Source organism: Microtus pennsylvanicus, chromosome 2 (assembly GCF_037038515.1).
Source record: "Microtus pennsylvanicus isolate mMicPen1 chromosome 2, mMicPen1.hap1, whole genome shotgun sequence".
Lineage (NCBI taxonomy): Eukaryota > Metazoa > Chordata > Mammalia > Rodentia > Cricetidae > Microtus > Microtus pennsylvanicus.
Window position 1 is genome coordinate 71679953 of NC_134580.1, and position 27336 is coordinate 71707288.

The window sequence follows — 27336 nt, forward strand, 5'->3', positions numbered from 1 at the left end:
GAAACACGTACATTTAGAGGCGCTGTTCTTTTGGGAGCTGTGGGAGGCCATCGCACGACCTTCAACACAACCTGCCTGTGCTTCCTTAACCAGAAGGACCAGAGTCTGGTCCATCTCACAGCCAGAGTCTTCCAGAACTCTTAAGTTTTGTGCAGTCTGGAGAGAGGAGCAGTGGCTGTTTCCCTAGAAGTTGAGAGTAGTTGGCATCAAGGGCTCTGCTCTGGCCTTTTAAGTGGGCATCTGTCAGTATGCCTCCACTGGTGTTAAGAGTGCTTTTGGAGATGGGTAAAATTCATTGTCTAACACCATGCTAACCTGTGGAACGAGTCCAGTATAGAGAAAGGAGAATTGTAAGTAAAATTTAATGAACTTACGTGCAAATGTCAACAGGCAGATGTGATTAGCTGGACAGCACTGTCCTCTCCTTTCGAACTTATGCCTCCTGTGCAGCTAGCTAGCAGCTGTGAACACTTTGGTGCCTAAGCCTACCTAAGGCCCCCTGACCATGAGCACCACTGTGCCTAAATATACAGTTGCCAAGGGCAGAGAGCTTGGTTCTCAGATCCTCAGCCTTGTGCCCAGTGGCCTTGCAGGATTTGGAGAACAACAGGCAGAAGTGCATTGATCCCTTAGCCTATCCAATTGCCTAGCTCCATGGAAGTTGCTCAACAGAAGAACTTCAAATGGCCAAAAGACACTTAAGGTCATGCTCAACTTCCTTAGCGATGAGGATAGATAATTTTACAGATCGTCTTGACAGGGACTTAGTTTTGTTCCTGCTGCTGTGATGAACACTCTAAAAAAGCAACTTAAAGGAGAAAGGTTGTGTTCACAGTTTCAGGACATGATTGTGGGGAAGCCAAGGTGGCAGGAATGTCAAGAAGCTCAGCACATCACATGCACAGCCAAGAGCAGAGAATAATGCATGCACGCTGGGGCATGTCTTGCTCTCTCCTCGGCATTCAGTCCAGAGCCAAGACTGTGAAATGGTACTGCCCACGTTCATGGTGGGTCTTCTCACCTCAATAAATATAACTAAGAAAATCCCTTAGTCATGCCAACAGGCAACCTAATGTAGACAACTCTTCATCTAGACTCTCTTCCCAGTATATCCTAGATTGTGTCCAGTGGACAACTAACCATCATAAAGACCAAGGCTGTTCAGATACATAGCTTATATGTTCTATGTCTCTGAGGTATTGCACATGAACCAAGTAACACTAAAGTAGTGGCTGCTCCCGTGAAGGTGGACCTCATCTTATATGTGGAGGACTGCACAGAACAGAGTGGAGGGAGGCTGAATCCTTTCTGCCTACCTGCCCTCAGTGCTCCTAATCCTTGGCTTTTCAGTCACCCTACTGGGACTTGGTGACATCCAGCTCTTTCTAGCTGGCAGAGAAAAGATCATGGGATTTCTAGATGCCCACAATCACATGTACCAATTCATTATCCTAAATTATATATGATGTAGAGGGATCACAGAGAAATAAAACATGGGATGAGCCACGTAGTTATTTAGATGAGTATTGCAGGCGAAGGAAGCAGCAAAAACATGTTCCTGAGGCAGAGCATGAGAGGGTGCTTTACTACTGTCAGAACGTGTGTTTTGGGAGGAATAAGAGGGAGAGTAATGGGTCAAGGAAGCAAGCCAATTTGGATAGATTCTTTTCTTTTTTGAGTTTTATCTTATATAACCTGTATTCAACAAACACGAGAAGAACTCATGCCTAATGGAGAAGAAACAGGCCAATTTGAAACATAAGGACGCCGAAACTGTTCAAGTGGCCAAAAGGAAGACCAGGCCCCACAAAATGAGAGATTATATAACACAGTCTAGTGGATATAGCACAAAGAACTATCTGGAAATCTTTTCAGTGCAAAAGGTGATGTGAAATGAAAATCACAAATGGGTTAAAATGGTAGATTAGATACAGTTGAGTTAGTAAATTTGAAAATAGAATGAAAGAAATCCATCAACTTGAAACTGTTAAACACTTCCCCAGGAGTGCATTTCCTACCTTCCATGTTACAGTTTCTGTGTTAAACAGTCACACTTCAGAATAAAGATTACTAGGGAGGCAAATGTTTTTATTTCCAGAACTGGGGGAAAGCCTAGTTGGAGAGTGAAGGCCTGTGTTAACAAGAAGAGCTCACACCTATTGATAGCTTAATACATGGCTATATTTATTCCAAGGGCTTAGCGGAGTCAGGAGCTGCGCATGGCCGCAGCTTTCCCAGGCCTTTGCTGTTCTTGATGATTTAGACTCCCCTATCCTTTCTATCTCCTGTTCCCTGGTGTCTCTTCTCCCTGATGTCATTATAGTGTTGTGGAATATTATTTTAAATTGGCAAAGATGTGTTCCATTTGTTTATGCTGTGGGATATCACTTTAACTATGTGAAGGTGTGTTACCTTTGCTAATGATGTAACAATGTGTTCCATTTGTTTATGCTGTGGGATATCACTTTAACTATGTGAAGGTGTGTTACCTTTGCTAATGATGTAGCAATGTGTTACATTTGTCTGTGATGCATTTGTTTAGTTATGTAAAGACTTGCTGCTGTTTCACCTTGCCTGCCTAAGGCACCTGACTGGTCTAATAAAAAAACTGAATGGCCAGTAGCTAGGCAAAAGAAGGATAGTTAGGGCTGGTGGGCAGAGAGAGTAAGTAGGTGAAATCTAGGCTTGAGAGGACGAGAACAAGGGAGAAAGGGAGGGACAAGCCTGCGGACAGAACAGGCACCCACCAGCCAACCAGACAGGAGAAGCAGTGAAAGTAAGATAATACAGAAGGAAAAAAGGTGCCGGACGGTGGTGGCGCACGCCTTTAATCCCAGCACTCGGGAGGCAGAGGCAGGCGGATCTCTGTGAGTTCGAGACCAGCCTGGTCTACAGAGCTAGTTCCAGGACAGGCTCCAAAACCACAGAGAAACCCTGTCTCGAAAAACCAAAAAAAAAAAAAAAAAAAAAAGAAGGAAAAAAGGTAAAAAAAAAAAACAAAAACCAAAAAACCCTGAGGCAAAACACAGACGAAGAGAAACAGGCTAAGTTATAAGACTAGTAAGAAATAGGCCCAAGCTAAGGCCAAGCATTCATAACTAATAACGAGTCTCTGTGTCATGATTTGGGAGCTGGTTGGTGGCCTAAAAGAAAAAGGCTGGTACACTATAGTCTTCTGCAGTTTTATTGTTGGTCATTTCAACACAAATTCAATAGTTTTGAGCAACTACTAAGTTCTGGGCCTGTTGTGAGAACAGAGGGTACAGATATTGATTAGACTAAGGAGCTGGGCATCTGGCAGGGGACACTTCAGTGTGGTAACTGTTCCCACATGACATCTAGTAAAGAGTGCCCTAGAAAACCAGCAGGATTAAGTGGGCACAAAAGAGAAGACCTTGAGGAGCTGGCAACCTGGGTAGTAGAAAAAGCTAGCCTCAGAATGAGATGCACGCACTGTGTGATTCCGTTTCTGACACGATGGGAACGCGCAGCTGCAGGGGCAAACGGGAGGCCAGCGGCTGTCAAGGGTTAATGGCGGAGGTGGTTGGGCTGAAGAGCATCAGTGGGAGAGGCCTTTGTGTGTGGTAGGAAACTCATTGTTATTTTCTATTGTGATATGAGGGATCAAACCCAGGGCCTCATAAATGCAAGGCAAGCACTGCCACAGAGCCACAACCCCCAGCCCATGGTGGAAGCTTTAGATTCTGACTGCTATCACGGCTGCAGGACTCTACACCCCCGTGGAAGCTCAAAGTATACACCAGAAACTTTGTTGTAAGTTTCAAAAGCCAACAAGCATTTGCTGAAGGTTTCTGGAAAACTGTCAGACTGTGGTGAGGTAGGGAGGCAGGACCTCACTTCCACACATACTGGAGGGTCCTCCTGAGCACAGCCTTGCCACATCCAGTCACAAAAGAGCCTGCTGCTTTGCAAATGCCACTCACTGGACTACCTGCAGCGAGCCATCGTTAGGGATGGCCTGACGTGTCCTGGAAAACTCTGTAGACTGCTGCCCTTGGTGGGCCCCATTCCATCCTGGCCTCACTTTGTCCTGGCATGTGTTTCCTGGGCAGACAAGAGCCTCAGGGCTCATCTGATGGGCCGAGGAGTCGTGACTCTGGCTTAACAAACGATGCTTCCTTTCCAAGAAGCCCAGTCACACGGCTCTGCTGACGCTGCAGCTTTCTGGTCAAAGTTTCAAGCTCTGGGTTTGTACAGCAGCGATAGATGGTTTCATTCCTCATCTTGATGCTGTGAGATGACCCAGAACTCAGGCAACCAGAGGCACAGTCATCAGAGAGTCCAAATTAGCCCATATCTGAGGGAAAAACTACACCACGGAGCAATTTTGCTCATAAACAATTTTTTATTTTTGTTTTCGGTATGTGCCCTTAAATATTTCAAAATGTTGGAGTTTCTGATTCTCCAGGGACCAAAGGTGAGGGCACTGTATGGGACACCCAACCCTGGCTCCTGGCTCTCCTCTGAGGAGCTGGTGTGCCAGCGTCAGGGAGAGGGCTGACAGTTACGCCTAGTCCAAGACGGGGAACACAGCGAACAAGGAGTTAGTAACGCAGAGTCAGTCTGTAGAGGGCTTCAAATACACATATCTATATATATAAACCTGTTATATAGGATTTCAATGTATTGGTATCCTTGTGATCTGCAATTAAAATACAAATGATAAAGATGTTGCACACGGCTGACTCCCCTGCTCAGCCCCCCTCCCACCCCAACATAAATAACTTACAAAGGTCAGATGACCCTAAGAGTTTCTGCTGTTGTAAATACTTTGTTTGTAAAATTGTTTCCCCTTCCTGCCCTGCAAACGATCTCTGAGCGCTTGTAACATAGCAGCGTGGAATGGACGGGACTGGGGCAGGGCCCAGAGCAGGTGGGGACAACCTCACTGACCGGCCCCAGGTGGCATTGCAGTTCCAGGGACAAGAGAGGCTACACAGGAAGCAGAGAATGGGCAGTGTGGCTCGAGCCTCTCCAGGGACGAGGCTGGACCACAGAGGAGCCTTGAAGGCATGGAGGTTTTGAAGACAGAGCAGAGCTCCGGCTGTCTTGGCTCAGTATTTACAGTGTCTGGGAAACCCCGTTTCTGAAGATGCCTCTTCTGAGGGGAGGAGGAACTTAAGAACCAAGCAAAGCCAGCTCTGCAGGCCAAGTCCTGTTATTCACACACACCATTCACGTGGGTACCGGCAGTGGGGCTCTGCTCTGACTGTGGCTGGGAGAGCTGGGGAAGGGAGGCATGCTAGGGGGAGCGCCGGCCCTTCTTCAGCATCAGGTGGCACTGGATGGTCTGGATCCGATTCTTGGCAGGCACGAACTCTGGCTGTAGCTTCAGTGTCGACTCATACCACACTAGGGCCTTCTCAAACTCCTCCTGTGAGGACAAGGAACACTGTGACTACACACGCTGTGACCAGTGACAACCCACCATGACTTTGCAGTGGACTTAAGTCTAAAGAGAGCTGAGGTGTGGGAAGAGACAGTGGCCTGTCCCTAAGGCACAACCACAAAGCAAGCAGTGGCTGTGCCCACAGACCAAATAGAAAGCAGAAAACTGGCCTGTATTGGTCTGGAGTGGCAGTGGCCCCTAAGAGCCACCACCACTAAGCCCTGAGATGTGCCTGGCATGGTGCTGGTGCCTTATGATGTTCCTTCCTTAGGCTCCGAAGCCTTGGGACTGAGGCCTGGCAAATGCTCACTGTGCATCTGCTTTGATTTTTTTCTAGCATGCCTGGCAAGACGGAGCTGAACTCAGGCATCTCTTGCCACTGTATAAGTTAGAACTTTGTATTTTCCAAAACACTTAAGATGTCTAGAAGTGAGCACTGTTACACTGAGTGCAGTTCCACACGGGGAGACCAGGAGGCCTCACTGGCTGTCTCGCTCAGTGAGACACACTTGCTCACTCACTGCAGCAACTTCACATTTACTGGGATAAAAACAGTCCAGTTTTAAGAAGCAAGAAGAAGGTTACACATTTGTCAATGCCAGCCTGGTCAGATATGTCATACCTCAGAAGTCAGAGATGACACCAGCCTGGCCAGAGGCAGGCAACACCTCACTCAGGGATGGTACCCTCCTGGACAGACACACTAATACATCAAAAGAAAGGGATGACCCACACACAGCTTCCAGCCCAGAGCCGCTCATTCTATTATCTGTTAGGAGAGCAGCATGGAACTGCTCCCTCACCCTCTCCTTCTAATGAAAGCAGATGGCCTGGTTCCCATGTTATATATGGTTATGACAGATTTGGTAGAACGTCTGACATTTTAAGTTTTGAAATCAAGGCTGGGGTTGCAGAGCCCAATGAGAAACTACTTGTTCAGCATGTGTGAGGACTCTGGGTTTGCTCCCCAACACCACACACATGCACACACATACACACACACTCGTGAAGTCAGACCTCTTTCTGACTAGATGAGGAAACTGGAGGGCGGCATTTTCATTCTCTCTGGTGAAAAGTAGCTGCAAAGCTACTGGATTTCATCAGCGAGTGTTTATTTGCTGGGCACCAAATCTGCTCTACACATGAAAAAGAGCAACTCTGTCCCAAGGGGCTCAGAGGGGGAGACGAACACTTGAGTCATTTCAAGTGTTTTAGATTATCGGGCTAATGCCACTGTGCTAAAAAACCAATGGTGAAGAACATGGAGTTGTAAATGCTTAGATTATACATAACGTGTACTATTTAAGGAAATGCAACCAAGGGCAAAGAGAGATAGATGCACAATTAGGAACACTGGCTTCTCTTCCAGAGGACTGGGTTTGTTTCACAGCACCTATCTGATGGCTCACAACTGTCTGTTCCCAAGGATCTGATGCCCTCTACTGATCTCCAAGTGAACTAGGCAAGCACATGGTACATATACACACATGCAGGCAAAATAGTCATATACATAAAATACAATCTAAAATAAAATTGCAAAAAATCCAGTCGCCCCCCCCCAAAAAAAAAAACAAGAACCCAACCCAATCCCTCAAACCCCTGTGGATAAACTTTATTTTGATGTAGCTGGTAATTTTGGACATAAAACTTCTGGGAAGCTGGAGCACAGTGACATATTCTAAAACAGCTCTGGAGCCAAGGTGTCCTCTGTATCAGACCTGAGCTGGCTCACACCCCAGCCTCACCATTGCCACGTAGACATTGCCCAGAGTAAAGTGGTTCACAGCGAAGTGTGGTGCGATCTCCACAGCCATGGTGGCCACGATGACAGCGTCATTCCAGAGCTTGGCGTTGTGCAGGATGTTGGCCAGGCTGATGAGGGGCACATCCTGGGGAAGGAGGAGAAAGAGAGGGGAACTGAGCTTCTCTCCTGACTTTGTGAACATGAAGAATACTCCAGTGATACTTTATGATCTAATAGATAAAGGTTGCCTGAAGATCAGAGTGCACAGTTCGCCACACTAGTCAGCTATACAGGCCAGGCAATGGTGGTGGACACCTTTAATCCCAGCAGCCACACTATTTAGTCACAAAAGCTGGGCAGAGGTGGTGCACGCCTTTAATCCCAGCACCAGTGAGGAATGTACGGTGGGATGAGACAGGAAGTCGCTCTCCTTTCAGTCTGAAGATTTCATAGAGGTAAGAGCTCTCTAGTGGCTTGATTGCTTTGCTTTTCTGATCTTCAGTTTGAACCCCAATATGTGCCTCTGGGTTTTTGTGTTTTGTGCTGCAGAATACAGCCCTGTTCCCGGGAGATGACAGAGTGTGACAAGGAAACAGGCTGCTGTTTGCTACTGGTCTCTAAGCGAAGAACAAAATAGGAGCTTGCACCAAAAGGAAACCCAACAAAACCCTGTCACTGAGAAAGCCTTCCATGAAAGGATTTAATATTAATACTAATAATGATAATAATAAGCATTATTAATGCTCTTATATTGATCTACAGGCCTACTTCTGAAAGCGAAGACAACAGCAAACAGAAGTGAGCGCTGAGTGACTTCCACGGGAGCGTGCTCTCTGTCACTGCAGACGGTGAATGGAAAGTCCACGGACAGACACCAGGACACAGCCACAGCCCGCAATGAGCGGTGACATGAGAGTGTGCTCCAGAGTGCGCTTGCACGCGCTCTTCTGAGCTACAGCCTTGATTCTGTGCAGGAATGCGTGTGTCACTTGTAGCAGCTGGCAGACGTGCCCACAGGCCAGGTCCAGTCAGCCACTGTTTCTGTGGTGATTGGAAGGAACTTCCCCCTAACTGTTGTGGCAGTCTTCACACCACAGGCAAGACCACAGGTGTGCAGAGACTCTCTGGCGGGCACAGCACAATGCCCTACTGTCTGCCTTGTCTGCGGCCCACAGTGTGAAGCACAGAAGAACAGAACACTAGCCAATTCCCACAGATCTCTTCCCTTTAAGCATGCCATCTGAGCATGGTTGTCACACACTGTGCTGGGTCCTATGGGAGACATGGACAAACAACACAAAGGGACACATCTCTGTCCTCAATGGGCAGATGAGAACAGTGTTCAATGTCTGAGCCCAGGTCAGAACGTCAGTGCAAAGCACAGCTGTGCTCGGAACCCAGAGCTGCCCTTGGTGAAGTGGCTCTCTTCCGCCAGCCTGGGCGCCACGTGACAAACACACAGAGCTGGGTCTGTACAAGGCAGGGCACCTAGACTAATGTGAACTGGGAGTGTACATTATCCTCGGTCATACTCTCAGCCCGTGCCAACACCGGGGCTGTGGGAAGAGCTACAGCAGCATCTGTGCACGGAGGAGGAGAAAAGAATTTGCTAATAATGCACAAAGGGATTGGAAGTCAAGCACTTGGGAGCTGGTCAAACCCCAGAGAGACTCCCAGCCAGAGGATACCTTGTATGTGGAGTGGCTCTCCAGTACAGGAAGGTGTGAGGTGACAGACTGTCACCACGATCTCAGACCTTTCTTTATGCTCCAACTCTGTGAGGTGGGGCTAGCCACAGGCCACCTCTCCACTGTGACCTCTGTGTGCCACCTTCTGAGCATGTGGACGCTTAACTGAAACAGCATGAAGCCACTGGCCACCAGAGAGGAGCACACACAGATACTCCCTCACCCCCCCCTCGCTCACCTTCATCTGGTGGGGGGCGTAGTGTAGGGCCTGGCGCAGGCAGTCGATGGCTTTCTTCCCCTGGCCTTTCACTCTCCAGTAGAGGGCTGCCATGCTGGAAAGGACCCACGATGTCTGATTCTGCAAAACACCAGTGGGCTAAGCAGAGTCCCCTGGACCACGCATTCAGTGCTGCCATTGAGTCAGAGGTGCTGGCGCTCAGCTAGCCACTCAGTGTTCTCGTGGATCCTTGAGACAGTTCTACAAGCTGGGCTCTACTACACACAACTTTCTACTGACAAGAACACTTTGTTGCGAGAGCCTGTGTCCTTGTCCAAGGTCACTGGGGTACGAGCAGAGTGGCACTTGTGTCCCTATTTTGTTCTGTTTAACTTCTTTGAACCAATATGCATACTTAATATGCATACCTTCCCACCCTCCTCTCTGTAAGTAAATACTACTTTTAGTTTCCTATATAGTTTTTCATCAGATCTTTATGCTTTATATAAGTGACTATTGATATGGAATTATACTATCGTCTTTAAAAAAACAAGACTTTATACGAATCAGTGTTTGTTTCACTATGGGAAACAGTGTGCCTTGAGGACTTTCTCTGTTGGCCTGAGGAAAGTGTCCTTGTCACCTCGTCAATAGCCGCATAGGGTTTCCTGGGGTGGCTGTCCGTCCTTTCCTTCACAAAACTCTTAATAATGAATACCTCTTCCCAATATTTTATTGCTCTTATTGCCTAAATGGGATAAAAAGCTGTACACAGGTGTGACCTTACTGTGTGAGCACGTGTGCACGGTTCAGAGGTGGACATGGAATGCAAGGGATGTACGTTCTTTTCACTTGGTACATACTACCATGCTGCTTTTCACAGGACTGTGGTGACATTCTGCCAGAGACATGAATGCTCCCATTTCCCAGAAGCTGGGCGGCAGAGCCCTAGGGCCCTGTATCGATGGGAGAGGTGAGCACCAGCTTCTGTCTGCATTTCCTATTTAAGAACAGCACTGACTTCTGTTGCATATCTGTAGTATTTTGAATTCTTTTTCTTCTTCAGACCTTCAGTTGTCTCATTCTGTTAACGTTCCTGAGGTCTTTGTCATGTTTTCTGCAAAAAGCACTTCATGAGTTGAGACCCCACAGACAGGTAACTCAGCATGAAGGCTACTTTTGAGTCCCAGTGCCTCATATGACACGGGTTCTTATTTCTGCAGAATTTGGTTTCTTTCATTTATCTACAATGACTTCTGGGTTTCTGGCTATAGTTTAGAAAGGCTACCTTTACTCCAAGATTTTACTGTGTTTTTCTCCCCAAGAAAATTTTAAATTTAATTTTCACATGGAAATCTTTGATTCATTCAAAATTTAACCAGACATAAAATGTTTATCCAACTCACTATCTTTCCAGATGGCCACTCAGTTGTTTAAACAGTTTTAAAGGAAAAAGTTACCTCTTCCAGTTGTTGCCTCTGCCACACACAGAATCCAATTCATCCATGTGGCGCTATGTATTTCTGTCTCACTCACTGTCTTCACTGGACATTAAATGACACTAAGAATTTCCTCCAGCGCATGTGCCCTATTATCCAGATGGGCACCGGAATGGCTTCCTGCTCTAATGCCCTATGCACAAACATGTGCAGAGTTGTGCGGGAATATTATTTTATGCGTGTTGCTTTTGTTTATGTTGCATTTGCTGAACTCTGAGAAGCTGTGATTCTTTGCCTGTCTAAAACACCTGATGGTCTAATGAAGAGCTGAATGGCCAATAGCAAGGCAGGAGCAAGGAGAGGCAGGCTGGCAGGCAGAGAAGATAAACAGAAGGAGAACAAGAAAGAGGAGAGCAAGAGAACAAGGAGAGGCGGACTGTAGGGGCCAGCCGTTCAGCCGCCTAGCCAGTCATGGAGTCAGGAGTAAAGAAAGGTATACAGAAATAGAGAAAGATAAAAGCCCAGAGACAAAAAGTAGTCAGGATAATTTAAGAACAGCTGGCAAGAAACAAGCCAAGCTAAGGCCGGACATTCATAACTAAGAATAAGCCTGTGTGTGTGGTTAATTTGGGAGCTGGGTGGCAGGCCCCAAAAAGAGCTAAAAGAGTAAAACTTTATAAAACACAGTTTCTGTGATCAAGAGACATGCTGGGTGACAGGACAGGCAGATGGTCAAACCCCAAGAGAATTCTATACTGTTTCCTACACACTTACCAACCTACACTTATCGTGGATCAAAAGGGCTCTTTGAAGGAGGTACATGACCTAGTTCTGAGTCTATCATGGCCGTAAAGGGTGCTTAACTGGCGTCTTAGTTTTCATTTCTTGACCATCAGTAGAACTAAGAATTACTTCATGTTTATCTAACACTTCTTCCTGGTTTTCCTCTGCTTTTGGAAGCACTGAGGCTCACGCTGGCCAGGTTCTCTACTACTGAGCTGTGCTCCGGCTTTCTGTGGGCGAGTGCGCAACGATCGTGATCCCATCATCCACCTGTGTTCCAACCATCTCCTAGCTTTGCGAGCTTTAGGGTTAGAACTTCTGCACCTTTCTCAAACCTTTCCCGCTCGGAAATCCACCTCCTACATTTCACTCTAATTCCCAAAGTAATGTTTTTGATACTTGGCCCTTAATTTACCTGGAATCAAGTATTTTTTAAGATATAAGGATTAAATTGCTAACCAATAGCCATTTCTCCCTTTAAAGGGCCCCAACTACTCTTTAATCTTTATCTTTCCTTAGAAATTCAAAGTTCTGCTTTTCTCAAAATTTTTAGCATAAAAAGTTAGATTAATAAATGACAAGGCAAACCATGGTGTGTCATGGCCGAGGATTGCAGTCAGAGGTAACTTTAGAGAGCTGGTTCTCCCTTGTCTCCCTTGGGATCTGGGGATGGAACTCAGGCTTACACCAAGCCGCCTCTTTCGGCGGTGCCAGAACTTTTGTGAGCAGCCCAGAAGTTCCACTTTTCCTTTCAAAGCTCTGCAGGCATTTTCACTCTGTCACACTGCTTCCACGGGTCAGGCTGATAGGCTAATAGTATATGCGTCTTCGGATCGGCAAGCAGGGTGTATGTAAATACAGAAATATCTACAAACACTAATATACCAAGAACATTGACCCTATGTAGGTCTTTTAAAATATCTTTCAATTTTTATTCCTTTCTGTTCATAGATTCAGCTTCATTTGTTGTTAAAACAAATGCTATGAACACATTTTTCCAGCAATGGAAATGCAACTTATCTTTATTTACTTCCCTTCCATGCAGCCACCGAATAAAAACACTCCTAAAAATCTGACTCTATATTTTCTGAGTACTACATAGGCAGCAGTATTCTTTCTGAGAAACATTGATTTTTGCCTAACACACTATTAATTCTTTTTATTTTCTTGTTTCCAGGATGGGGCATGTTCTCCATAGGCTCAAGTATTAGAGTTCTTGATCCCCAGTTGTTGGTGCTATTTGGGGAAGACGATGCAACCTTGATGGAGGAAGAATGTCACTGGGGCGGGCTCTGAGCAGAACCCTGGCCTACTTCTAGTTTGCTCTCTCTTCCTGTGTGTGTGGAAGTGGAAGTGACCTTGGGGCTCCTGCTCCAGAGGCCTGAGCCATGCCTCCCTGCCATTAGGACTCTACTTCCTGGAACCTTCCTTCTGCAAGGCACTCCTGGTCACAGTGTTGGACCACAGCTGAAGACAGGAACTCAGACAGACGCAAGGCTGAGAAGTGTAGGGTTGGCATACTTTTTCCTGAAGCCAGAAAATTCTTTTCATCTTTTTCCCATTAGGAGTCATCTCCCAAGTCCTGCTGTGTAGACCGTGGTGGTCCCAGACTGCTCTTTCTGTATTAGTTTATATCAGCTGTGACTCAATTTCTCAAATGCGCTCTACTTTTCAGAATTTTCTCTTTCAGTGTGGTAAATGAAATTCTGAACTTTCCTAAGGTTCTACTTCTTTCTAAATTTCTTGGACAAGCCACACTGGTCAATATAAATCTTAAAAATACATTGTTGGATCCAGTCTTTCAATAGTTTGTCATTATCTTGCTGTGTTCATAAGATTAAGTTTTTAATTTAAATTTTATGTATAATACATTATATACTGTAGTCTTGTTTTCAAGATTACTTTTGACTCAAGGAAGTAACTGGATAAATGTTCTCTTTTCTCTTGCTCCATAGCCTATTTGTTGGGATTGAATTATTTACCAAAAGTCTGGTAGAATTCCCCTACCCAGCTGTGTCGTATTTCTTGCTGAAGACATATTTTTTAACTTACTGCTCAAGACTTTTCAGATTTTGTTTTTGTTCTTGAATCAGATTAGATAAATTACAGGATTTTTTTCTTTTTTAGGAATTTAAAGTTAGGTATTTTCAAATTGATTGATATAAAGATGTAAGTATGCCTTTATTTATTGACTGATTATTTAATTTGTGTGTGTGTGTGTAGTATAAGTGTGGCATAAATGTTTCTGTAAATACATGTATACACACCTGGGCACTGAGGCCAGGTGTTCTGAGGCATTATTTTCAACCTTATTCTCCTGAGAAAGTTCTCTCATTGAACCTGAAGCTAGAATGGCAGGTAATAGCCTCAGCAATTCTGGCTCTGTCCTCACAGCACGTAGCTTATAAGTGGGCGTGGCCACAACTGGCTTCTTATGTTTGTGCTGGGGATTTGAACTCGGGTCCTCATGTTTGTGCCACAAATGCTCTTTCCACTGAGCCACCTTCCCAGCTCCAGCTGTAGCTTTTTAAAACCTCTTTAATCAAACACAGCTGCAGTTTTATTTTCTCTTTTCTCCTGATATTAGTTACTTATAATTTTTTAAAATTAATTTTGTTAGAAGTTTTTCTAAATGTTAACAAAATCCAGTTGTACAGTGTTGACTATACTACATTCCTAGATGAGTATATTCTTTGTTTTCACTTGCACTGATCTCTGCATCTAATAATAAAATATACACAACTAAGATATAAACAAACTCATAATTATAGATGGATGCTTAATATGCTTCTTGGTAATTAATTAAAAAATTACTGAAGCTAGAGAAAACATGTACAATACTATCAATCAATGTATGCCAGCATTTCTAGATTAGTCTGCCTAACAACAGATGCTGTTTCTTTCTAGTGCATGAAATATTTCCCAAGGCCATCTTCTAGACCATAAAATAATCTGAGTACATTTAACATGTTTATTTACCACTACACAATAAACAACGTGTGCATGGAGCTGGAAGATGCTCACCTATTTGAAAACCAGGTACCACCTTTAAATTAGTAAAAAAAGAAACCACAGAAAGCTGTAAAATCAACTTAATCACATGAAAATGTGATAAATGAAATTTGCTATAAATTTAATGAGACTATTTAGCTTTAGAATAAAGGGAAAAATCCACATTACAAACTTCCAATTTAATTTCAATCAAGCAGGAGAAACTATAAAGGGCAGGTGGTCATGGAAGCAGGGGTCAGGAGAGGTAGCTCAACAGTCAAGGGTGCTGGCTGCACAACAGGAGGCCTGGAGTTAGGATCCCAGCAGCTGAGTACATCTATAACGCTAGCTCCAAGGCAAGTGGAGACAGGAGGGTCAGGCGGAAACAGGACAGTTGTTCATCTCCAGACTAGGTAAGAAAATGTGAGCCCCAGGTTTCAGGACCCTGAAACCTACAGGTGGAGGACAGAGGAGAATATCTGATGCTCTCTTTGGACTCTTTATGCGCGCGCGCGCGCACACACACACACACACACACACGTGTCCCTGTGCATATATGCAAAAATACAGGTAATAAGTAAGCTGATTTTTAAGAGGAAGCAGAAGAAAAACTAAAACAACCTCAATGCATATTAAACCGTGGCTAAGATGGATAAAATGGACACCCTTCTATGTAGTCTGAGCAGGAAAAGAAGCAGATACAAAACATTACAGGATTAAGAGTGGGTAGACATTACTACAGATCCTATGGATAGTCAAACGGTGGTAAATCAGTAAATCAGTTCAATCATTTACACGAAAAGTATGAATTCTTTCACAGATACAACTACCAAAGATCACTGAAGAAGAGATCATTATGGCTATTTAAAACACTGAATTATAGTTTACCCCCTTAGAAAGAAAACTCCTGTCCTGAGTGAACTGTAACAAACATTCAAGAAAAAATATCAATTCTCCAAGAACTGTCTCAGAAAACTAAGGTGGGAGGAATACTTCTCCACTCAATACACAAGGTCATTATTATCCTGACTCCGAACTTAACAAAAGCATTATAATACAAGAAGTGCTGTGAGACAAACAAAGCTTTCTTCCTCCTCTTTCTCCCTCTCCTCTGTAGCTCAAGCTGGCCTTGAGCTCATTCCCCAGCATGCCAACCTTTCCTTCTGTGACCTGTTTGCCTCAGGTATTTGGTCAGTGCCAAAAGGCTAACTCAATAGGGTTTCAGGTTTGTTATTTCTTTTAAAATAAGTAATCATTATTTATAGGTTATGTCTGTATTTGTAACTTTATCATCTTACTTCTTAGCAAATCTTGTGTTTTGGGATAACGTATTGGTGTCTTTACATAGAGAAGTTCCTGAGGGACTCCTGGATGTGAACTTTTCTTAGCTCTTTATCTTTAAATGTCTTCTTCCCTTCCTCACCGAAGGGGGTCTGTGTCCTTTCGAAACTGTCATCTGGCTTTGACGGTGTTATCAAACAGGCTGTCATTTCAGTCACCGTCCTCGGTAGCTGATCTGTCCTCCCCAGTCTCCACAATGTCAGAAGTCCTTCATTTCCCTCCACCGCTTTATCTGGAGCACTGAAAAGTGACACGCGGTAACTAAGCCCTCAGTAAATATCTGCTCAACGAGTAGATGAATGAATGGCTGCTTTCATATTTATTAAGCTCTTTGCCTCAAGGCCAAAGCCTAATTTCATAATCTGCACCATGGTCCTGTGGCTGTGAGTTTGCAAATCACCTTGCTCTGTTGTGAGCAGGCTTCTTGTTACGTTCTGCAAATGTGCGCTGGTAAACTGAAGGGTCTGTGGGGCAAGGGAAGTTGTTCTCCCTGTTCAAATGTAATGCCACTCAGACTCATACCAGCAACAGCACACAGGGCTGCCCCTGCCCCCCCACTCCCCTAGAACTAGCCTCACTGGTCCTCATCAGCAGCCAGACTGTGTTAGAAACAGGCTTCAACTCTTCAGAATTCATCCTGCAGATCTGTCCTAGGAGAGGCCCAGCGCTCACCTTCTCCCACCTCTGGGTTGGGAGGACTCCCTACAGCTGTTACTCCTGGTTGACCTCAGTATTTCCTATTCCCCTTTCACCTTCTATAACAATGCAATCGGTTTTCTAAACGAAGTTTGCTCTTCTGAAACATGTGGTGTCTTTTCTGTCTCCTGATGGCACCCTGACTGAACAAATGCTTTTAAGGTTATCTTGGTCTTTGCTGTTGGCAGCTTCCGTAATACTGTACCCAGTTTGGGACACATCACATGTCCTGTCTACAGACTGACTGATCTCCCTGTCTCTTTATTTAATGTTCTTGCTTTTAAGTCCACTGTTTTATGTGGAGGTGCAAAGTCACCAGTGTGCTGGTGAGGAGGAGCACCGTGGACAGAGGCGTGACAGAGGGCAGCAGGTCCCAGGATCCATCAACTCTCTGGGCACAGGAGCCAGGTCATTTCTTACATGAAGCTTCTAAGTCACTCTTTAGCTTCTTCTAACACATCCACGTACTGTGTGACTAAAATCCTTAAATAATTACATTTTTAGCTTGAGGTGTTCCACTTACAGCTGGCACACACATGTAACCCCAGCACTGCGGAAGTGAAGGCGGGAATTCAGGAGTTCAAGATCACCTTCAGCTATGCAGTGAGTCTGAGGCAACCCTGGGTTACACTGGGTTCGGTTTCAAAAATACCACTCCCCAAACCCTTCTTCCTAATTAGCCTGTATTCATTCCTTTTCATTTCATTTGATCGTCACTGTTGCTATTAAACTGTTTTTCTTTTACTTTATCATGTTTAAATTTGCTTAAAATATATTATAATGGGTGTTTAGGAAGTACAAACATGGGCCAGAAAGACGAACAGCAGGTAAAGAAATTGCTGCTACGTTTGACCACCTGAGTTTGGTCCCTGGAACCCACATGATAGAAGAAAAACAACCACCAAGTTGTCAGTGAATCCCTGCATGTGCATACATTAATTACAATTACAACTTTGTAATAAAAAAATACAGTGCACACATGGAATAGGAAAGCAGTGTAACGCCCCCTTGTGTTCATTACTAGCTTTGCTGATCAGTCCATTTCCATCTTGTCTACACCCTCAATTACATTAAACTGAAGCAAATCCCAGTCTTTACATAGTTTTGCCAATAAATTTTTCAGAGTACTGCTGAGCTAAAAACTCATATTAAAGCCCATGATTAATAGATCATGTCTAAAACACTGCAACTTATTCTGTAATACCATCCATTATTTAGTTGGCATATTTCCCCCAATTGGATTATGAAAGTTCTGTTTTGCTTTTACAGGTTGAATAATAATTTAAGTGAGGTCCATACACTGCAATTGGTTGGCACATTCCTTATGCCTCATTCAGTCTCTGGAGTCTACCTAGTTCTTTCCTCGGCAACTATTTCTGTGAAGAAGCAGCGCTACACAACATGTAGCCATCCCTGAGCTCTTGCATGCTTCCCAATAACTCTGCCCAGCATGCTCTTCTGTCCCCAACATTGTCCGTCAACAGCTACCAGGGACTGGATTGGACTCAGATTTTACTTCATAGGGAGAGTGAGGGCAGGATTATTTTTAACGGTGATGTGAGCTTTCAACACTTCACATACAGTACCACTCTCTGTTTATGAAGCCACTGGTCCCCAGGGGCTGCCATATACTTGTGAGCATGGCTACACCCATTAACACACCAGAGATATCATTCCTAGTGTTTCAGTTAGAATATCCTATATAGTTTCCACATCAGTTATTTGTTTATATCAAGATACAGTGAATTTAGTAAGAAAAATGCATGTGTTATTCTATTTACATTTTCAATAAAAAAGCTGTTCTCATGCACCCTAGATGAAAATTACTACAGCACATTTATTAGTTTAAATACAAGTGATAGTTCAAATCACCATGGTCACTAATGTCGTCACTCACCTTACCCTGTTCTTAGACGATGGGAGCTTATTTACACTGGCTCTGAGTTCTTCTGACATGACCTACTTCCTGTCTTTGGGTGATTCCTTGTGTTGTCAGACTTGGTAAAAGCTATTTGCAGGGGCTGGAGAGATGCTCAGTAGTCAACAGCATGTACTACACTTGCAGAGGATCTGAGTTCTGTTCCCAGCACCCACAGGGCAGCTCACAGCCATCTGTAACTTTAGCTGCAGGGGATCCTATGCCCTCTCTGGCCTCTATGGGTACCTGCATTCACACGGTAAACAGATTCACTCAGGAATCCATATGTACACATAGAATAAAGGAGTCTTTTTAAAAAGGCAATTTGTCCAAGGAATACACTCCCTGCAGTGTAGCAGGGAGCCTGGACACCACAGCTGAAGACACTGAGGTGCTCCTCAGCACAGGCCAGGCGCTGCTGCAGCCTCCAGTGTCAGTAAGGCTTATTTTACAAATGATACAGTGTAGCAGAAGCCCTCACTTATATTTCCAATTCAGGACATTTAGCAGCCCCTTTCCTACAAAACCTGTTATTAATGATTGCAAGACCCAAATCTGCAAGAGCATCAGAAGAAGCAGAGGACAGACAGCTCTTGACATTGACAGTAACTGATATAGAGTGAGAACTTCAAAGCACAGGTGACAGGGGAAGTCAGGTGCCTGAGATCATGCGGAACTCAACTGTTTCTGTATGACAAAGGAAACAGTCACTGTGAAGGGACACACCGTCACAAGTGGGGTTGCTGGCTGCCCAGATGGCATGGACTCTGCACCTGTGAAATGGGGCACACGGAGACAGAACTCCCCTGTGCCATCTCACAAGGTCCAACAGGACCACGTGGCAACCTAGTATCTGATGCAGGGTGATGGTGGCAGCTTGGTGTGGTGCACGCGTGGTGGCACAGAGGGGCCTGTGCTGAGGCATCTGATGATGCTTATTGATCTGAACCTAGAGTGGAGTCTAATTAATGTCATCTGTTGGCAGTTGGTGATAATTAGTGGCAATGCAAACTCAATAATTCCCCAAGGAGATAATTACTGAGGGGCACTTGAAGAATACTAATGGGTAATAATTATCCTAGAAGTTGAAGGCAAGAGAACACAGAGGTCTTTGTTATGCTTTGTTATGGCCATCATGAAGGAAGCACACCACACCTGCTGTTCCTCAGCCCCATGCTAAGGTACTGGCTTCTGAGAAGGGTCCTTTGACCAGTAGTATTATCTGAGAATATAGTACCAACAAAAATCCCAAGCTTGATCCCAGACTTATGGAATATGGGGGAGGGCCACACGGACCCATCATTATGTTTTAACAAGATTATGCCTCTAGTGTACCCTGAAGTCTGAGTACTACAGAAGGCTACCAATTCAGAGCTCAGGACTTTAGTCTGCGAACCTACAATGAAAGCAATGTTAGATTAATGTTTTAGCTCTTCATCCATGAAAACCTAATAACGGGTGGTAACAGGCAGCAGGGCTTATAGTGAAAATGACCGTGGTTGGTGAACTGTACCCGGACTGGGTAACTGTAACAAAACATGAAAACCCCTTAAATGGAACTTGAGACCTAAGTTACAATGGATCATGTGATTTGTTTGTTCTTTTGGACCTTGGTAGAGAAGGGAACAGGCAGAAGATGTACTGTTTCAGCTTTGAGAGTGACATTCATAACTCACCTCCAGTTGCCCTTTAGGGACTACATGAGGTACAGTGGGCTCCCCTTTATTTTAATAGTCATCTATTCACAACACACTTTCACACTGAGTACTATGGTCATCTGTGGCCTCTTACTTCTGTTTTGTGCCTCCATTTACCCATCTTTGCTCACCCTGCACACAATGAAGAGTCTTCGTTGTGTGAGGAATCTGCAGGGGATGGAAGTGTAGGGTTTTCCTTCAGTAGCTGAGATTCCTTTGCATTCCAGTGTGACTCCTGTGAAGAAGTTGGCTGGAGTTCATTTGAAAGTGACACCCTTTTCTCTGTCTTCTAAGATTTTATTTAGTCTTTTGTCCATAGTCATTACGATAACATAACAAACAATTCTTTGGGCCACAGACGTTCTTGAATCTATGGAATAATATCCTTCATCGTTGTTAGGAAATGCTTAGCTCTTACTTCTTTCTCCAATGTTGCTTCTGCATTGTCCTCTCTTTTTCCTGGATTATGCTGGACTCTTTGCTGTTGTTTGTTCTTTTCTTGGATGTGTCTCTTGTCTTTTAAGTCCTTATGTGAACTTCCTTCACCTCTTTATTCTTCAGGTTGAATATTTTCTAATAATCCATCTTAATGTGTCTCATTTCCACTCCTACATCTAATCTCATGTTCCACTGACTATTCTGACTTCCTCAAATTTAGGATGATCATCATTTATAAATGTACAGTTTGGCAGTGCTAAAGCACTCACACCGTGCACAATCAATCTTCAGGACTGCTTCATCTGCACACCCAATCTGCGTTAAACAACGGCTCCCCACCCCGGTCTCCGGCAGGCAACCATCACTGTATTACACTGTCTGCTATATGAGTGTGAGTGTTCTGATACTGAAGTGAAAACATTCTGGATTTGACTTTTTATAGCAGGCTTAGGTAGCAAAACTTTTGAGATTTACATATGTCATAGAATGTGGCAGAAATCCCTTCATTTTTAACGGCTGACTCATTGTATTTATATACATTTCCTTTGTCCACTCATCTTTAGATGGGCATTTATAATGATCCTACTATTTGGCTACATAGAAGAGAACAGTCAAACACGAGTGCACAAGTATTTCCTTGAAATGATGCTTTCAATTGCTTTGAATATGTACCAAGAAGTGAAGCTGCTGATTCCCTGGCCACTTCTGTCTTTAAGAAGACCTATGATACTCTCCCCCCCACCCCAGCAACAGGAAGATTTTATGTTCATACCACCTGCATTTTTTACAATTCTTCTTCATCCTTACTAACATTTCATTTTTATAATTTTTCCTAAAGGATGTGAGGCCACTTCTATTGTGGAATATTAGTTTAAAATGTGTTGCATTTGTTTGTGCTTTGGAATATCTGATGCAAAAATTGTTGCATTTTTATGTTGCATTTATTTAATTCTGTAAAGCTGTCTTACTTTGCCTGATTAAAACATTAACAAAGAGCTGAACAGCCAATATCTAGTTAGGAGAGGGACAGACAGGGCTGCCAGGCAGAGGGAATAAATAGGAGAACTCTAGACTCAAAAGAACAGGGAGAAGTGAGAAAAGAAGGAGAGGAGGATGCCAGGAGCCAGTTACCAGCCACCAGCCACCAGCCACTCAGCCACCAGCCACCAGCCACTCAGCCACCAGCCACTCAGCCACCAGCTACTTAGCCACCAGCCACCCAGCCAACCACGGAGTAAGAAGGAAAGAAAGATATATAGAATAAAGAAGGCAAAAGCCCAGAGGCAAACCTGTTAAAGAGAAACAGGATAATTTAAGTTAGAAAAGCTGGCTAAAAACAAGCCAAATAAAGGCCAGACATTCATAAGTACAAATAAGTCTCTGCATTTATTTGGAAGCTGGGTGGTGGGCCCCCAAAGAGGAAATAAAAAATCAACTACACACTTTGGTTAGAGTTTGCCTTTCTCTGACTGGTAATGCACACTTTTCTCATGATTTTAGCCATTGCATACTAGCACTTCAGATATGGCTACTTAAACCCTGTGCACATTTTTGGGTTGAATTTTTAGTATTTATTATTGAATGGTGTTGTAGGAAGGCTACTTGTTTGTTCCTGGCTGCTCAGCCCCGAAATAACCACACAAAAACTTTGTTAATTAAATCACTCCTTGGCCTATTAATGCTAACTTCTTATTGGATCACTTTTACATCTTAATTTAACACATTTCTATTAATCTGTGTATCACCAAATGGCTGTGGCTTACTGGCAAGGTTCCCTCCGGCACCTGTCTCTGTGGGGCTACAAGGTTTCTCCTTGACTCTGCCTACTCTCTCTGTATATATCTCTTCCAGCCTGGCTATATTCTGTTAAGCTATTGGCCAAAAGCAGCTTCTTTATTAACCAATAAAAAGCAACGCATACACAGAAGGACTTCCCACATCAAATGGTAGAACTTTTTGATATGCTTTGGACATTACGCTATCAGATGGATGATTTGACAGTATTGCCTCCCATTTCACAGCCTGCTTCCCATGCCAGTGACACACCGAAATCTGTTAGTCATGTGGAGCCTGGGCTCTCTTTTATTCTGACTCCTGTGCTCCTGGTGTCACAACCAAGAACCCTTTGCCAAGCCCAGCATCAGCATTCCATGGATTCTCCCAAGAATCATGTAGTTTTGGCCTTTGAGTCACTCTGAGTTCAGCTATATGTAAGAGTTGAGCTTTAGCTTTCCCCATGTGGATTACCATCTTCTTCAAGCCATTTGTCACCTGACTTCTGGGCTTCCATTGTTTGGTCTCATTTTATGACCATGCAGTAAATTCTTAGTTTCAGTTTTTATGATTCTCAGTCCCCAAAAGTCCATTTAATTTTTTCTCACAGATTCCAATTCTCCATAGAGGAAATTTTCCAATCCTATTCTACTTTCCTTCTGTCTTCTTGAGCATACTGATTACTGAGATTTTTAAAGTCCTTGTCTTAACTCCAGAGCCTAGATCATCTGCAGATGTACGTCCACAGTCTCTCCTTTCCCATGGACAGCTAGTATGATTTAGTGGAGGAGCTCCAGATGAGTTGATATTTTTTCAAATGACAAAGTTTATTATAAGATTTAATGTTCATACTTGAAAATATCATTTTCTTCGCATTTATTCATCCATTCATGTGTTCACGATTTAATTAATGTGTCTGTATGCATGCACATACGCTGCAACACTCGCGTGGAGTCAGAAAGCAGCTTGAAGGTCTTGGTTTTCTCCCCCTATCATGTGGGATCTGGGCGGGGGGGGGGGGGTCAAACTCAGGCCATCAGGCTTGGTGGCCTGTGCTGACACAAGGTTATCTTCTTACAGAGAACTTCTGTCTTCTCACGTGGTGTGTGAGCGCTGGCCTGCTTAATTCAATCACTGGGAGCTGAGTTTTGGCTTCTATACCACAGTGCAAAGGCTCCTCTCTGATTGGGTCCTTCTTAAAGGCACAAATCTTCAGATGGTCCAAATGAAATCCTGGGATATTTATCAGGAGCCCCTGACTTCAATGGTGATTGAAAGCTCAAATTCTTGCCTCCATAGTTGGCAAGATCATCTCAAACTTTCCCATGGATTCTGTCTTAGCTTCCTGTCCTTGTGCTTTGTTGTTCAGTTTGCCAGAGAACTGTTGAGAGCGCTGAGACCAGGAACCCACTCTTCTCCCAGAGAGCACCAGTTTCTCTCTCTGGCCAGAGGGCTCCCGAGCCTGTGGGTTTGTCTGCCTCACCACCCTCCTGTACAGTAGTTAAAATGGAATACTTTATAGTTTCTGACCCTTCTGAATATCTCTATCATTTTCCCTGCTCCTTCATTAACCCTTTCTTCTGTTACATTTATGCTAAGCCAAGAGATACCGGCGTTTCTTCCTTTTAGGAGCGCCTTAGAAATGACGTTTGAAATCTTTCCCTCTAGTGTCAGCTGAAACTATACCCGTCCACTTTGTTTACAGTGTTCACGTGAATTTGTTAACCTCTTCCCATACTGCACGCAAATTCCGAGTCAATCTGGAAATGTTCGCCACATTCAGGCCACACAAAGACCCTACATTCTATTTGTACTTATAAGAGATCCGTTTTTAGATGAGTTTAAGTCTCTGATCCACTTAATATTTATCTTGGCGTATGTGTAAGAAATGGATTTAATTTTTACATTTTTCCTACCCAGCATAAAACATGTATTTCTCTGCACTGGGGAGGGGGTGTCTTTATATGCTAAGCTGCCACATGCAATTAGCTTTCTGTCCTTTCTCATCAGTCTGCATATTCATGCACCACCATTAAACAGCTTTAATTAAGGACTTCATGTATGTTTAATATGAGGTTAAATCCTGCTCTTCTCCAACTGTTCTTTTTCACAGTCTGCCTGGTAATTCTTCATTGTTCACTCTTATGGATAAACTTACAATTAGCCTGTCTGCTGCTGGGGAAAACACAGCACTTTTATCGTTAGTGCTAGAATCACGAATTAACTTAGGAAGAACGAACGTTCTTAGGCTTTAGGGACTTTACACTCAGGACTATGGCTATATTTTTCCATTTGTTATATCTTTCAGCATTGTTTTATATTTTCCCTCAGTTTTAGAAATTTTTTATAAGTTTGCAATTTCTTCATATCTATATGACAGCCCCCCGTTTTAAATATTTTTACTTACTTTAGTTTAGCCCTAATGTCCTAAGTGATTTCAAACTTCAGAATGCTGTAGATGTTGAAGCTTCTTTTTTTTGTTTTTTGTTCAATCAATACATGACCCTCTTTCTTATGCACTTGAGAAGAACATGGTCCTGTCATTGCTAGACAGATTGCTCTGCACCTCGGTCACCTGGGTCAAGTGTACAACTGTTCATTTTCCTGCTCATTTTACAGTTATTATGTAACATGTATTAAAATCTACCTAGGTGAGAAGTACAGCTACTTTTTTTTTTTAAAGGTAAGTCACGGTATATATTTTGGAGCTATGTGAATTAGATACAGTTAATAGGGCTCATCTACATTGAATTGGTTAGATTCCTATGGCTGTACCAAATTGACTCGAGCTTAGTAATTTAATGAAACAGAAATATGTTATTTGCACAGTACTGGGGACAAGAATCCTAGATCAGTATTACTGCGAATACGTGATCAGCAGGGCTGAGCTCCCCACATAGGACTGAGGGGACGATCATCTCCTGCCTCCTATGGCCTCTGGTGGTGGTCAGCACTCTTTGGGGATCATATCACTTCTACTTATGTCCCTGTGGTCACGGTAGCACAGGCTCCTCTATCCTCCCTCCTGGAAGACCATCTGTGGGTGCATGAAGTCTTCCTATATAAACTAGGAAAACCTTTCCATCTCTCAGTTCTGAAAATCTTACCTGCCAATACCTCCTCTGATCTAAGGTAACTTTCATAGACTCTGGAATTCAGACATACATATCTTTTGGGGATTATGGTCCAGTTTACTATACATTCCTTTATTTTTATGAAATACCACTTAAACTCCATTAATGCTTTTTATCTCAATGTCTCTTTGATATAAGTATCCAGTGATACCTAATTCTTTTTTGTCACTTTGTATGATATCATTTTCCTGTACTTTCAACTTTTCATATTCAAATATTTAAAGTATCTCTTCTAAGTAGCACATGGCTGGGTTTAAAAGCCAATATGCATGTGACTTACATGTCTGTCTTTGTACCCACCTCCCGATGCATCTGTCAGTCACCTCCCGACTCATCTGTGTCTGTATTATTATGTTTGATGCTTTCTGTGCTCTTACCTTTCTTGACTTCCTTGAATTTAATCAGATACTTTTATGCTATTGCATCTTCTTTCTACTAAAATGTATCTTAAAATAATTTTGGTAGTTAGCCTATGACTTAAAACATACATTTTAAAAAACATGTAAATCATTACTCTTATACTCTGATTGACACCAGTTAAGCTGTGGTACTCTGAACCCCATTCAGTCCCTATGGAACTGCTGTTGTGTATTTTATATGGTTACAAGAGTGAGTTGCTCAGGTACTACAGTCATTGTTTTGAATATTCATTGTGCATTTCCATCTTAACTTTTGGTGTTCATTTCTTGCATATCATATTTCTACCTGAGATATTTTTATACAGACCTCCCTTTACATTTTATTTCAGTTTAGATATACTAGTGGAGAAGTCCCTCAGTTTTTGATAACTGAACACATCTTGATTTTTCTTCAGCTTCTGAAGGGTGCTTACGCTGGCACAGAATTCTGGGCTTGCCACTTTCTTTATGCAGCACTGTAATAGCTTCTTATTTTTCTTCACATTCCTTTCTTCTTCTATATAAGCATAAGATCTTCAAATTAATTAATCAGTACACTGATCTTACCTTTTATATATGCCCCTACCCAGTCTATTTTTTTGACAGTGTAGCATACCTGTATTTTCAGGGGATGGCAGGGTCTCCATAGAGCATCTTAGCTGTGCAGGTAGACACCATGCTTGACACTAGGCCCTTCTACCAGTGCTGCTATGGTCATCGAGGTTGTCCAGAGCACAATCAATCAGACGGGGCACATGGGAACAACAGTCTCTGAAAGCTCATCACCATTTGCATGCGGAGTTTATATTCATCCTCAACTCAAGGCTCATAGTTTTTTTCCTAAAAATTTTATTCTTTTGACTTTTGGAATTGAGTCTTTGTTGAAAACCCAGCAACACGAGTCTATTCTGAATACTTTTAGAGATAGGTGAGATGGCTCAGTAGAAAGAGGCACTGTGCACAGGACTGAATACCTAAGTTTGACCCCAAGACCCCACAAGGTGGCAGGAGTCAATTCCTAAAGAAAGTTGCTGCTAACATCTACATAGGTATGGTGTACATGTCTGAACTCAAAATACACACACACACACACACAAACACAAGAGAGAGAGAAACTAGTAATTAAAAATATAATGCTAGTAGAATATATTTTAGAATTGGCTATCTTAAACTCCAAAAGTAGATGGGAGTTTTTTATTTTAGCTTTTATTATTATTTAATTCTATTAATTATATTTATTTATTAGACAGGCTCTTTCTATGTAGTTTACTTACTGAGACAGGATCTTTCTACATAAGCTCTGGCTGGCCTAGTGGATTTGCCTTTCAAAATACAGTTTCAAACTTTTTTCTTTTAGGAATGTTTTTATAAATTATAATTTTAGTATTTGCTTTGGTTCATTTCTTTAGGACTCCTATTTAATGGGTAATGAGTCTTTTTCTTTCTTTTATAGCTAGCTTTTTAACTTTTACTTTATTTCTTATTTAAAAAAATTTTTTTTTGGCATTTTCTGCGTTGGGGGTGGTGCTTCTGGTTTGTATTTTTGAAACAAGGGCTTACTGTCTAGTTCATGTTGGCCTTAACCTCACTATGTAGCCCAGAATGCTCGCAAGCCTGTGGTTCTCCACCTGCAGCTCTGCCTCCTTTTGATGAAAAGAATGATCCTGTT

At 43.2% G+C, this 27336-nt stretch overlaps 1 protein-coding gene across 7 annotated transcripts in view; it reads right to left on the minus strand.

The window, feature by feature from the left end:
- Window positions 1-3167: 3167 nt before the first annotated feature.
- Window positions 3168-27336, minus strand: part of Ttc17 (tetratricopeptide repeat domain 17) — a 113243-nt gene continuing 89074 nt past the window's right edge. For 5 of the 7 annotated variants that reach the window (XM_075961504.1, XM_075961508.1, XM_075961505.1 and 2 more), the window contains 3 exons: window positions 9081-9200; window positions 7156-7299; window positions 4350-5395 (listed from right to left, as the gene is read on the minus strand). In XM_075961504.1, coding sequence (XP_075817619.1) covers window positions 5264-5395; window positions 7156-7299; window positions 9081-9200 — 396 coding nt within the window. In that variant the 3' untranslated portion in view covers window positions 4350-5263. Of the gene's footprint in view, window positions 5396-7155; window positions 7300-9080; window positions 9201-27336 lie in introns of all 7 variants that reach the window. The other 2 variants (XM_075961503.1, XM_075961507.1) reach the window with 2 other exon arrangements.